The sequence below is a fragment of the Ixodes scapularis genome, unplaced genomic scaffold (genome assembly GCF_016920785.2).
Source record: "Ixodes scapularis isolate PalLabHiFi unplaced genomic scaffold, ASM1692078v2 PGA_scaffold0__279_contigs__length_252992795, whole genome shotgun sequence".
Classification (NCBI taxonomy): domain Eukaryota; kingdom Metazoa; phylum Arthropoda; class Arachnida; order Ixodida; family Ixodidae; genus Ixodes; species Ixodes scapularis.
In genome coordinates, this window is record NW_024609835.1 from 60,204,379 (window position 1) to 60,218,677 (window position 14,299).

General features: G+C 47.3%; 1 protein-coding gene across 2 annotated transcripts in view; it reads right to left on the bottom strand.

The window, feature by feature from the left end:
* The window catches only part of LOC8039717 (KAT8 regulatory NSL complex subunit 1), a 132,091-nt gene that overhangs the window by 76,196 nt on the left and 41,596 nt on the right, over positions 1-14,299 (bottom strand). Inside the window, exons 1-2 of one of the 2 annotated variants that reach the window (XM_040205622.1) lie at positions 13,104-13,177; positions 4,925-5,694 (exon numbers count right to left, since the gene is read on the bottom strand). In XM_040205622.1, the coding sequence (XP_040061556.1) occupies positions 4,925-5,694; positions 13,104-13,153 (820 nt within the window). In that variant the 5' untranslated portion in view covers positions 13,154-13,177. Of the gene's footprint in view, positions 1-4,924; positions 5,695-13,103; positions 13,178-14,299 lie in introns of those variants that run through there. The other variant, XM_002413627.5, reaches the window with a different exon arrangement.

Here is a 14,299-nt window from a genome sequence, read left to right on the forward strand (position 1 = left end):
GCGTAGCAAAAGGCTCGCGAAGGATAGAGGGACGAGTACCGTGCTGCCATACACCCCGAAAATAGGCAGGCACGAACACACGCAGCCGAGTGTTAGGGCGAATCAACAACGCACGGTCATCATCATCATCCTTTTGGCATTCCCAATCTCCGACCCTCTCCCCCAAATGCTCTTCCTCTCATCTATCGCCTCCGACGAATAAAAGTTGGGACTGACCCAGAGTGAGCGCTATCGAAGCAGGGGGCACCCAGGAAAGCCTCTGTAAACACCGGTGGCAGTGCCATCGCCGCCCCTTTCACGATTTTCCTCCTTCCTTTCGGAACTGGGTCACGTGCACCAGCGACGAGAGTGCGCAGCGCTCCAGAACACGACCCACAAAAACAAGGAGACCGTCGGAGGACGCCGAGAGCAGCCGTCCCTCAGTGAAATTGTTCCCACGCTGGACTCGACCGATTTTATTACTGAGTCTAAGCTATCGGCCCATCGACATTGTTTTTTTTTTTTTGTTCCGTTTCTGCACAAGGGAGACTGATCATCACACCAACTTACACTTTAGAAAGGGCGGAGAGCGAATTACCGCGATATTCAGAGGCAGGGATGGGCAGTATTTCAAATACAAGTATTTAAAATACGTATTTCAAATACTTTGTGTATTTGCACTTGTATTTAATTACAAATTGGGTAATGTATTTGACGTGCGTATTTAAATACTAAAACGTGGGGATTTCAAAAACAACTGTAATTAAACACAATTTTTTAGGCGAAAATACATCCCTCAAATTTATTGTCACTGTCCAGAGCAGGAAGAAAACCACGATCTGCCCCGATTGCAGTGTCTCCCAATCAAGCACAAGCGTTTAGTGACTTTTTTTGATTACGGTGCTAGTCCGGGGCAAGAATAGTGACGAAATCGACGTTCACAGGCAGCCTGGCTAAATAAGTGCCTGTGAGAACTTGTGATGCTTTCCAGCCTGATTTCCATCCATATTTTTGCCTGGAACATTCTAAATGCGCGGGGCGTTCAGATTTTCGTAACTGGTGCGAGTCGCAACAATAAAAAATTCTCTAGCTAGTGCTGCGCGTTTTGGTCGTCTCGGTTCTTTGTTGGTCTATACAAAAATGTAATCGACAAAAAAAGCTGCTTGAGGCTCTGTACTTTTTTCACCTATTACGTCCAAGCTGATTACATGTTTTGTGATTATATTTCTATAACGTTACTAGAGCCTCGCACACTAACTCCCGAGTGTGCGATGCAAAATTAAAATGAAATACCCAGAAACCTGTTGCATTTGGTTGTATTTGTATCTTGTACTTATATGCTTTTTTTAAATGTAATTAGATTTGTAATTAAAAGACGTTTTTGACGAAGTATATTGTATTTGTATTTCAATACATATTGGCATCTATTTTGCCCATCACTGTTCAGAGGGAACGGCGAACAACCAGGTTAGACGGTTGAAGAAGTAATGAAGGGGTCACTTCAATGTCCTTTAACAAAAAAAGAACAGCGCACGAGGAACCGATCCTCATGTAGGCGAAGGAAAAAGAACGGAAGTGAAATAAATGACCCATAATTTCCATTTATGATCTGGATTAGTCTGTGCTGATCCTGCGGCTGCTCCACCTCGAACATTTATAAAAGGATGTTACCTCTCCCTCTCAAATAAGATATTTAACATATATCAAAATGTATAGTTTAAAAAATTCAACCCGCATAACAAGACCAGGGCGGGAAAAGACGAGGAATTCACGTGAGTGGATGAAAAGGGACTGGAAGCAAGTAATGAACTTACAACACGAACGAATTTTCACAAATAAAAGTACGAAGAACAGGCATCGGGGTCCCGTTTGTTCGCGCAGTGTACATACACAGAGTAAAGCAGCTGCGAGGCCCGAATCCCGAAGACGCCCTAATTATGCGAGCTCGCAGCTGGCGCGAATAAGTAGAGTTAAACAGCGGGGACAAAGAAATAAGCATGCCCGCTAAAACGTCCGGAGAAGAGAGAAAGTCTTCGCAATCTGCTCGCGCAATTAGTCCCTCGTGTCTTTAATGACCGTCTAGGAACCGACAGTGTTGGGCAACACGCTTGCACGTTTGCGTGTAAGCCCAAGTATGAACCACAACACACAAGAAAAACCACCGATGTTTTAACAGCCCGGGATTTCGTCACCTAAATCGCGTGTGACGTATTTCAAGATGATTCGGAATTAGCAAAAACTCGACCGTTTGGAATGCCTAGCGGCACCATCTATTCGACCGCTCGAGGTAAGGTTAACGCTGCCGCGGCGATGCAACAGGCGGTGTGCGGGCGGTAATACCTCTCCCCCGGAAAGGCGGGCGCGTGCGCTGCATATCACGCGCAGTCGGTGGTCGTCTGCTTGTCCTTGATTAATTTTTTTGAGCACGTGACCCCTCCTCTGTTGAACGAGGAGTTGGCGGCGAAAGAGAAAGGATTCAGATGGTCTGACCCCGCCGTTTTCTGGAACCGGACAGCATTCAAAGCTACAACTACTCCGACAAAACCGGAAATGTGTAGACCGATTTTACCACGCAGGGCGCTAAACCACGCTTCAATTCACGCAGACTGGATAATTAAAAATAGTAATAATCGTATTTCCCATCAAAGCGCTAAGGAAGGTTGGGTGAAAAAAAAAAAATTGTACCAATGAATTACTACATGTACAAGTGAATTAAAATAAGGTGCACCATTAGAACTTGTATAATTTCTGGGAAGGAAAAAAGAAACCCCAAAAACCGAAAAAACTTAAGACAAGAGTGTTGGGCGTGAACTACCACGAAATTCGCCGCAAACGACCAGCTCGCTTTTGAGTATGGCCCGAATGTTCGAGGTTGTATGCGCCGCCACAAGCCCGCGGCAGAGCCGTATACATGTAGAGAGTTTGGCCATTCGTTGGGAAGTATAGGAGACAAATGAGGAGGCGCCATTGGCCGAAAGCGGGCTGGGCGTGTTCCAGGGCGTCTTCAGAAATTCGAATGTGACCAACCAGAAGCCGGAAATAATACCCTGGCGGTGGCCGCGAGAAACAAACCTGATAACTGCATGCATTTGAGTAACTCTCGATGGCTGAAAATATGGTACACGTGATGTTTCAATCACGCTCATCCAAAATGATGGTGGAAGAGTGCGACTCGCGGAACGATCGACATAATCCGTACGCCAAACGTTGAGGGCCGGGAATCTGCCGTCCGAGCGGTCACACACTGTCCGCGCAAAACAGGGTTGAGCGGCACATTCGTTTCTTACCTTTTTCTGCATGATCATGATCAAAACAACACGTGCACCCTATTTTCAACCACGTAGAGTTACTACACTTCACTCTTACGCACTTATTAAAACCATGTACGAACATATACCTTTGATCAGAACTGTTTCTCGCTACCACCGCTAGGGGATTCTTTTCGGCTTCTGGTTGGTCAAGAGAGCATGCCAAGCCCTCTTTCCCAGTCTGCCGCACACCCTGGCTCTGCCCGCGCCTCCCATTGACCAAACTCTCTACATATACGGCTCTGGCCCGCGGTGGCGGCGCAGGCTGGTGGCGGCGCCCGGCACTTTCAATATAAACGCGTTTAGACAGCTGTGGCATAACTGATCTCTACGCGTTGTTTCCTCTTATTCCATTCGTTTCATTTCATCGCTATGGTAGCAGGACAGACCTTTCGAAACATCATTTTTCATTTGACTGCGGACAGATGTGTCACGACTCCTGCCGTTAAACTACGCAGGGGTGGAACTCATGAAATGCACTTGGGAGCAGTCACGGGAGCAGCTGAAACAGCTGGAGCAGGTTGGGCGCAACTAAAACTACATTCTGGAGCAGGCTAGGAGCAGCTAAAACTACATTCTGGAGCAGGCAAGGAGCAGCTCAAATCAGTTTTCATTGCACTTCAGTTTGTGTCTTAGAAGAGCACGGGAGCAATTTCAACTGTGCTCAGCAGCACAGATTGCCTATAGTCACATGGTTGAGAATCACACCTGGCCATCGTATGACGTGTACACTGGAGCATCATTTTACCAAGCGCTCTAGTTACTATAGGCAGAGCTCACGTCAAACAAATATGGGATGAGCAGGAGATTAAAGAGAAGCTACGGAGCTTCTTGGAAAAAATGAGTTAGAAGTGAATTCTAGTGTACTTTTACCTCGTGAACCCGAATACCCAAATCATTTGCTGCGTAAGTATTGTTAAACGCGAGAAAAACGCGAAAGACAGTCGCTGTCCGTGACGTCATCGACGGCTCTTTTGGCTGCCCAAGGCTAGGGGGGCGGGGCTTCAGCCCTATTTTGAAATTGCTCTTGTGGCACTCCGGCGCGTCGCATTGAAATATAATTTTGATATCTGTTATTCTAAAGGCCAAATGAACGCAATTCAAGCGTTTTTTCTCAAATGTAGAAGTGCCCCATCTTCCCTTTAAGTGCTCCTGCTTGTAGTGTTTCCCGCTTTGCGTCTGTCCCCATGAAAGCGTCGAGATCGCCGTACGCACTCGGATACAGTTCCCGAGAGTGCCAAACTGGCGAAAGAAACCGTCCTTCGTGGCGTAGCTCGGTCGAACTTGAAAAAGGTAAAGGATAGAACACCTCGCGTCGTGTTTTGGTGTCCTCTCCTCATTTCCCTTTAGTTATTATTTTGCTGGCTTAGAGCGTATTTCAGGTAAGAAGTACAAGATACCAAGGAATGTAAGTAAAACAAAGCAGCACATACTTTCGATCAACCCTATTTGCAAGACACAAGATTACTACCAAAAGTAGTTTAAATACAGTATCTTGAAATACATTATACGCTGTCTGAGATGATAGGCACAAGTGCGCCGAAGTCTCGTCAACGCCCCCTTGGTGGCTCGACGTCTCGGCTAGACAAGAGAAGGCCAGCCACGGTGGCTCTGGGAGAGAAAAGGCGGGCACTCACCGGAGCGGAAGGAGAGCACGGGATGGAATCCGGGGTCGAGCAGGGCTGCCCTCTCCTGCCGAGTCATGAGGTCGGCGTCCAGCGGTCGCACACTGTTGTAGCGGCCCGCGCACACCAGGCACGGCGACAGCGGCGGGTACGCGGCCGACGGCTCCCCGAAGCACGACGGCGCGCCGAGGCCTTGCCCCGCCGCACAGGCCGACGACTCGGGCGGCCCTTGCAGCAGCCCGGGCAGGGCCGACGAGGCGGCACCCCAGCCCGCGGGCGACGACGGGCCGCACACAGACCGACACGAGCACTGCACCGTAGCCGAGAGCCGCGCCGACTTGCGCGCAGACGCGAGCGCGGAGGCCGCCAGCACCACCTTCCGCTTGCGGAAGCCCGGGGCCAGCCCCCGTGTCCGCACGCAGCCGCCACCGCTCGACGTCGTACCCGACGTGGCGTCCTGGGGCGACGGCAGCACCAGGCCGTTCGGCTTGGCGGGCGCCGTCGAAGTCGTCGGACCCTTGCACGCGCACAGTTCTCCGGTCGAGTCGTGCTCGCAGTGGGCCGTCGTGGTGTCCTGGGGAAGCGTCGTCGTGGTATCCGTGCTGGAGTCTCCGTCGGCCCCTTCGAGCCTTAGCGGGCCCTTGGCCCTGCGCAGCTGTCGGCACAGGTCGCTCTGTTGTCGGATGCGGAACTCGAGGTCGGCCACCTGCGCCTGCAGCCAGGTCCAGCGGGACGCCACGGCTGCCCGCTCCAGCGCCCAGCGCCATGCTCCGCTCTGCCGGCTGCGAGCAAGATGCTTACTCAGCGCGGGGCCAAGGGGGGCCTCTGCATCGCTGCCAACTGCTTCAAATCAACACTAGACCACCCCCCCCCCCCCCAAAAAAAAAAAAAAAAAATATATATATATATATATATAGGGTTTTTTTGTTTTTTTTTTTATTCTTACACATTTGTTTAAAAAAAACGTGAAAGCTACACTAATGCGGTTTGAGCAGGTGGGTTATACGGCCAGGCGGACATTATGTGGGTGGCTAATCTTTGCGATAACTCGGCTAATGAATTAAAAATTGCTTAATTAACTTTTTAATTAGTGGAAATAGACATGTGGTTTCAATTAGAAACTTGTAGAGCATCATCGAAAACCACTAGATCAACTATTTTTGGAAGGATATAACGCCGGGGAAGCATTTTACGGCGTTCTGTAAAAGCGTTCCATTTCGACGCGTTTCTAGATTTCGGTTTCTTATCGGAGCGGCATCACCGCGCCCGCGGTCCTGCTCCCCGGCGGCTGAGACGCGCAACACACGTGCGCCGTACTTCCCTCCATTCTACGAGGGAGGCGAGGAGGTGGCTTCGCGCCGCGACCACCGGGGAGCAGGATCGCCGGCGCGTAGATGCGCTCTGATAAGAAACCGAAATCTAGAAACGCGTCCAAATGGAACGCTTTTACAGAACGCCGTAAAATGCTTCCCCGGCATTATATCCTTCCAAAAATAGTTGATCTAGTGGTTTTCGATGATGCTCTACAAGTTTCTAATTGAAACCACATGTCTATTTCCACTAATTAAAAAGTTAATTATGGAATTTTTAATTAATTAGCCGACTTATCGCAAAGATTAGCCACCCACATAATGTCCGCCTGGCCGTATAACCAACCTGCACAAACCGCATTAGTGTAGCTTTCACGTTTTTTTTGTTTTTTTTTAAACAAATGTGTAAAAATAAAAAAAAAACACCCTGTATTATATATATATATATATATATATATATATATATATATATATATATATATATATATATATATATATATTGTAGCGCAACATTTACGTCTAGGAACTCATTTTGAATGAGAAACGATTCCAAATGTACTTCTCTTTCGGCACGTCGATTAGAAATACAAGCGCGAAATGGAAGAAATGCAAATGCGTCGCGCAACCCAAAATAACTCTCGCAACCTAAATATTGCGCAAAAATTTACTTTTTTCCGGGGACAGTTCATTTTGTCGTACACACCCACAGAGAGAGAGAGAAAGAGAGAGAGAGACAAAAGGACCGGACGTGCGGTCCAAACTCCCGTGTAAACGAACTGAATGTTAGGGCGCAAACAAGCTGGTGAATATTAATTAAGCGTGACAAAAAGCAAGATTGGGGCATTTTAGTGTATCTCTTATTTTACCCGCAGTCTCGGTTGTTTTTTTGTTTTTTGTTTTGTTTTTAATGGTCTTGTGTAGCTCGCTTTAAAGAAATCGGAAAGACGAGTTCCGAAATAGCTTAGGTTAACACAATCATCAAGAGCCGAATCCCTGCGTTTCACAAAACTACAGCAGAGCCGGTGGACCGGAATTATTTCAGGATTTCCTACCAGCACCGGATCCATTAATCCAAAGCGGGAGGGGGTTACAATAGGGCACACACACTTAGTGTTCATGTGCACCAAATACAAAGAGAAAGTAAGCTCGCGGATAAATACACCATAAGCAAGCCCGAAAGAGCGAGAAAATGCCATCATGGTAAGTCACTTTGCAGCAATACCCCGAATAACCTCCAACAAAGACAAAAAATAAATATATATACTAACAAATAATGATGGAAACATTCGGCAGGTCGTGTCATTCCACCTGCCTTACGTCATGGCTTGCTGTTTGTCTTTTTCTACTTCAAAACAAGCGCTAGCGACGTTTTCATTCACGGGACACATAAACACGTCAGTGTTCTCATATTGTTTTAAACAACCTCTTCAACTTCCCTCTGAACGAAATAGTTCCGAAGGGCTGCGGGGAAAAGCCGTCATAAGCGTCCATCGCGACACGTCACCCGCACTCGCCTCCAAAAATTGCGAAAATCTGATACGATCGTCCGATGTCGAGTAAATAAAACCAACCGACGATTCTATTTCAGGCTTTCTTCGTATTCTAACTGAGGCTCACTCAGATTTCGTGTCCGCCTGAACCGTGGCCTCGGACGGACGCGGAGGGTGGCAGAGTCGACCGCCTGCCAAGCGCCAACCTCTCGCGCCGTCAGCCAACTGCACGTGTTAGCTCGTGGCCGAAGCGAGGCAGCGCCCCACCTGACGTTCCCACACCTCAGCCTTCGCATTCTCCGAGACGTTGCAAGAAACGAGAGATATGAGTGGACGACGAGGCGACCAGGGCGGCGCTTTGAAAAGACGCGGCGGCGCGAGTGTTGGCTGCGCTTGTCATGCCATTCTGTATGAAGATGTCATACAGAACACAGCTGTAATATTTTCCCCCTACTCACTCCCTCTGGAATGCCGGCTGACTCAAACAACGCATTAATAAAAAAAAAAAATAAAAAAAAAACACAAATCCGCATATAACACGCTACTCTTCGGCACATATTGGGAGGAGATTCAACCGCCGCGCCCCTAGCGGCTAAGTACAACGATGACAGTAATGACAATGCTGTAATAAATTACAATTAAATCATAGTAATGAAATTACTTTTCGCGGTAATGTGCAATTTAATTAATTACTTTTCTAAGCTGGTAATTTAGTAATGTACTAAATTACTTTCAGGCACTAATTTCGAAAAATTACTCATTGCTGTTAAAATTACTTTCGTCCCAGATAAAATTCGTTTTACGAGCTTTAAAAAAATTTAAAAAAAAAACATTTTTTTATGGTGAAATGTAAAAGAGACATCAGGGCAAATAAACGACGGCCATCTGAGCGCAAAGCCTCGAAAGGAAGAACTCCACAGACGCACAGAGGCGAAGGAGAAAAGCGTGCATCTTCTTGGTAGTAATTTTGCCATCTCTGCTCATGGGAATAATGGCAACATGGAATTTCATTCCCGACGCAGTCAAATGCTGATGCTGTACCCGTGTTCGTCCTGTGCTCCGCGCTCGATCGAGAAGTTTATGATGAAATAAAAAAGTTCACACAAAACCAAAAACAAAAACACGTATAAAGAGACAATCGCTTACTCCGAACTGGAAGTTTAAAGGGCAACTCCGGTCAATATTTTCAAATTAAGGATTACGACTATTCTCAGCTCAGTCAGTGTCCCAGAAGTGCAAGGTGTGTATATATCCTTTTTTTCTTTCGATATTGTGTGTAGTTTTATAAATATTACTGCTCAAAGTTTGGTCTTGGGCGTCTACGGCAAAACCGAAACTCTCTGCTAGAGAGGGATGGCAACACTGATCTCAGCTGTACGGCTGCGACGTGCTGCGGTACGCGTCGTACGGTGTTGCTTCACTAAAAGCTAACCCGCTAGAAAGAGCAGCTGGTCGCATCTTTAAGATCGGATTTAATCTAGTACGCGGATTCGCTTTGACGAAATATTTCCGCTGTAATCGTTATTCGTGCCACCCAAGCGCTAGCCGTCATTTATTTTGGTTCCGTTTTCGACCGAAGTTGCCCTTTAATAAACCTTAATAAAAATTAAAAAAACAGGCGTTTCTTTTTTTTTTTTTTTTTTTGCATTGGTTATAACTTAATTTATAAACAAGGGAGGGGGAGGGGGGGGGGTTAACGTGTGCGTGGCACTGTCGCCGATAAGAATGCTCTCACAACATCTGTCAAAGCAAGTAACGGGTGACTTATGCAGTCATCGCCCAAAGTTCGAGGAAGAGAAGATGACGTAAAGATGGCGTCCACGGGCCCATCCATGCGTTGGGTAAACACCGAGCTATGTGGAAAAGATGCACGGAGGCTGTTCTTTCTGAATCGGTGGCTGACCTGCATCACCTAGCCAAATAGTATTTTCAACTCCATATTAAAATATGTTTAAGTCAATTTAGTCACATGTAACCTATATCTATACTTTCAATTTGGCCACCATTCCTCCAAACTTATTTGACTCAGCTCTACCTCCTCAAAAACGCTTTGTTCCACCGTTCTCGTCGAATCCCAGTGCCCCGAGGAAGTCAACGAAGCTGCACAATGCATATCGAAATTCGCATCGTTCCATGCGCGCAGCCACATCCAAAACCGTCTTTACCGAGGCACTTCCGAATGTTCACGGCGAAATCCCAAGGACACACCTCGTCAGCAGTCGTGTGCCCCGGTGTCGGCGACCGACCCGGCACGGAACCGGCGGTACACTGGACTCGGGCCAACTCAATCCCGCAATCGGCCGTCAAAAAAATTATATCACCAAAAAAAAAAAAAGAAGGGTTTGAGGAAACGGTGGTTTGGCGGCTCCCTTTATTATGCGCACCGCGCGGCGTTTCCGCGCATTCGTCACCATCTGCATTCTGCGGGCGCCGCGCTCAGACGGAAACGCTACGCGTGTGTGTGGTTTAATCATTCAGAGCGCGCCTTCCGCCACTGCTCTTCGGGCCGTGCACGGAGCAATGCGAGCGCCGGATGGTTGCAGGCAACGGTTTCCCATACAGATAAGAGGAAAGCTGCGCCGGTCAGCTGTTCTTCACGTCAACCCAGTGCTGCCGACTGGTCGCGACGCGATATATAAAACGCACTCGCAGCTGTTACCCCATCCGTTCAGTTGCCGTCTCGAAAGAGAAGCCACGCTCTCGTGTTTCCCAACAGCACGAAGCGGGCCCGTTTTGATTGGTCGATTGATTGTACCGATTTAAATGTTGATAAGGCTGCCAAGGTCACGGAGCGTCAAGGACATCAACTACTACAGAAAAAAAAAGTATAGGAAAATGAGGAAGCATTATAGGTCCGCTAGAAATGAAACAAGTGCCGAGTGCAGTTACGTGATTGAGGCGAGTCATTTTTTAGCATTTTTTTGGAGCAGCCAAAATTCTATTATGGAGCAGAAAAAAAGTAATGTAATTCACAGCCGCGAGTCCCTGTTGAACAAATTCCATTGAAACAACGTTAGAATAGTCTTGAGCACACGAATGGATGTTTCATTTGAGTTCTAAAGGTTGTATATTAAAGCAAAATCTTAATTCAGATTAAAAAAAAACAATGTTTGTCATTAAATCGTGAACATTATTGACATTTTGTATGTAGAACTTCATGACAACAAAGATTGGCATGTAAACGATAAGCATGTTTTCTTAAAACAATCCAGTCGAATTCGTTAAGGTTATTCTCAAGCTTCATTCGGCTTCATTTATTCTATTGTGTGTAAATAAAACTGATAAATGATGTATAATAGTAACAGCGAAACGAGATTTGAAATAAAAATAAACCCATGGCGCAGTTCATATAATTTTTTTTTTTTGTATCTTCGCCAAATCTCGAATTGGAAAAAAGATATCATCAGAATACCGCAGTTCATCATAAATAATAACTGCAGTTTTACTGAGATTGTTATTTTTTTTTTTTTACTGCGATTAAGAGTTGTTACATCTAACACCCAACCAATTTTTTTTTTTTATTTGTTATTTTTTTGTTGAACGTTCTACTCAGGCGGAGTGCTTTTCTTTCAGCACTCGGATGTGCTGCGGTGAAGCAAGATAAGCAAAATCGCGAATCTTGCGCAATTCGCGGTTGTCGCCTCACTGCAAGTACACAAGAGCGCGGTGAGAAGCGCACTCAACAGAGCCAACTACCCTCCAGAGCAGCCTACGAACATCAGAAACATTGCGACAATGCCGGGTACTGAAAAAGTCTTTGAGGCTGACGGAGATATCAAACAGTATAGTGCGTTGTTTGCGGCTACAATCGGAAGTTCCGAAAATTCGCACAAGCGTAACAATGTTCCGGACGTGTAGTGGCGCGTTACATTTTCAGTACTGTTGGAGTGAAATCAAGTTTTAGAGCAAATTCCTCACATTTGGGCTAAATGAAGCCGTATGTAGCAGCCCTTCGGCGCAGCAATCACATCACTGCGAGTGCTTACCGTTGGATTTCTACGTTTCAACGGAGGATTGGGAGAGAAATTAAATGTTCTTTTTTTTTTCCCCTAAAGTAATATAGGATGAAAATGGAATTCTGCGACCAACGAGCTACGCTAGCGAGGGCTTGTGCCAAAGTTTTCCGAATGAAGCCAGCGGAGGACTGCTATAAAGACCACCGTCGCATCCGGGCCCACTCCCACCCAGGTGGCAACGAATCAGACGGTCGACGCGCAGACTGTTTTAGGCTTCCACTCTGGCTTCGATCATCCCATAACGTTCCAAGGGAGCTGCCGGCTCCTCCGCACGTAAACGAAGCGATAGCGGGCTTCAAATCAGCAAATGCGATTCTGACCGTAGTTATTTGTTTGTCGAATGTCACGTTTGCTGCGGTAAGTTTTTTTTTTTTTTTTTTTTATTAATAATTAGATATAGCTTTTTTTCTTGAAATGATGATGCGTAGAACATGCGCGGCCGCCATTAGTTGGTCATGCACTACGGGCAAGCATTGGACACGAGCGTTTCGCCAGCATTCGGAGTCTGCTCGCATCGAAATGCATTCAACACGGGTGCTCGGCGCGAACTCGGAACCAATCGCGGGCTTTACGTCGGAAGCGACGAGAACCAACTAATGGCAGCTGCGCACGGTCTATTTTCCCATTCCCCGGCTTCTCCCCGACTATCTTGTCCAAACTCCCCGACCGACTCCTAAGGAGAAACGAACTCAACGTCAAGGGGGTGGGGCTTTGTCCTGGAACGCGGCATTCGAGACAAGGTGATTCGGGATGAATTCCCGGTACTCCTCGAAGAGGCTGCCACGTTTCACGTTTATCAAGGTACTCCTTGAAGTGGCTGCCACACTTCACACGAAGCACGGTTAACCCGGTGACTTGCCGCCGTTCATCAACGCAGTCAAACGCGATTGTACGTGTTTGGGCCTTCCCGTTCAAAATCATCAACGACGTAGAACAGCGCATCATCCGTATACTGCCGGTGATAACTACACTCCCCGCAGCTAGGCTTCGCGAAAAAGCTCGGCATAGGACCCAGACGTCAGCGACCACTCACGTACCTTTAAGGTTTGGAGTACTAGAGAAACACCGCGTAATTTAATTCATCGACACTTTTTTTTCATTATTTAGATACATAATTTATTTTACTCATCTCGTGTGTGTGTGCGCGCTCTCATTAGTAAAGATGAAGTTAAAAAGCACCATAATACAGCTAGCACGACAGGTTCGCCAGAGCAAACATGGTCACCGAAGCACCGCGGGCGACGTGTCTCGCCAAGCGAGGCATTACGAAACTGCGATGGCCGACCGTCTCGTCCTCGGCGGCCGACACAACCAGCTCCGCGCAGGAAGATTAGTGGAAAGCGAGCGAACAATGTACGCACGGAATGATTCCTACCGAGGGGACTGCAGCACAGACGAAGCCGGGCAATAACAACGCCGCTGCATCCCGGATGGACGATGCGGCCCTGGCGCAGAACGCAAAAACCCCTTCCCATCCCGCACTAGACGAGAGATTTGACCCTCTCCATCCGCTTGGAATCCTCCCCCGACAGCGTCGCTTTCCCTTTCGCCTCCCAAAAAAACAAACTCAAGGCCGAACCAGCGTGGCCCAAAGTCAACCACCCCGCCGGTACTTTTCATTTTCTCGCTCATCACCCCCTCTCCACTCACGGAACGGGTCACGGGACCGTAACGTCACGTGGCTCTTCGGCCGCGTCGTCATTCACCGCAAGGAGGCGCGCCGTTCCTTCCGCTCACGAAAAAGAAAGAAAAAAAAAAAAGAAAAGGCCGCGGCAGACGTGTACGGCACGACGACCAAGAGACGGCATTCTTCGTCGAAGCCTCCGCGAACCAGTTTCACCGGCACGGCTTTTCCGTCTTCCGGAAGGGACTCCGAAAAAGCACTCGCCCCTTCCCTCCGCAACCCGTTCCAAGTGTCAAATCCTAATTCTCCCGAGTCACATTAATAGCTCAACAAATACCTCGACGGCACACAAACAGCGTAAATACCGAGGAATGGAAAGCCAGGGTTCGCAGTGCCCACGAACACGTGCGAGCTCCGTGCGAATGTAGAATCGGTCCGCATCCAGAAATATGAGTGCCGAAAGCCAATGCGATTGGAGTGGGCTCACGCGGAATGACACGTTCAAAAAACGCCCATAGTTAACAATACTGGTAAAACAAAAAAAAAAAAAAAAAGAAAAAGCAAGCCTTGTGCATTGTTCATACGCCGGGTAAAGTACTTTTTAGAACACTTGGTAGTCGGAGAAAAGAGCGACGTTTTTGGCGTTTGAATACATATATCTTAATTTTCTACTTAAAGGGGGAAATTAGTCATGCTCAGCGAGGAGACGGACTTCTTTTTACTACAGTTCTGAAGGTGAAAACGGCGAGTATAGTGCGGACCATGATCGCCGAGTGACGCAAAATATTCGGACTAACCATACTGAGAAAAAATTACACAAAAACATGTTCAGCACACTTTCAAAAAGAAAACAAATCTCGAAGACGAAGAACCAAGTTTTGTTGCATGAAACCTGGGCCTTGCGTTAAAAACTGGAAAATGTGGTAACACCAGGGAAGATCCAAAAA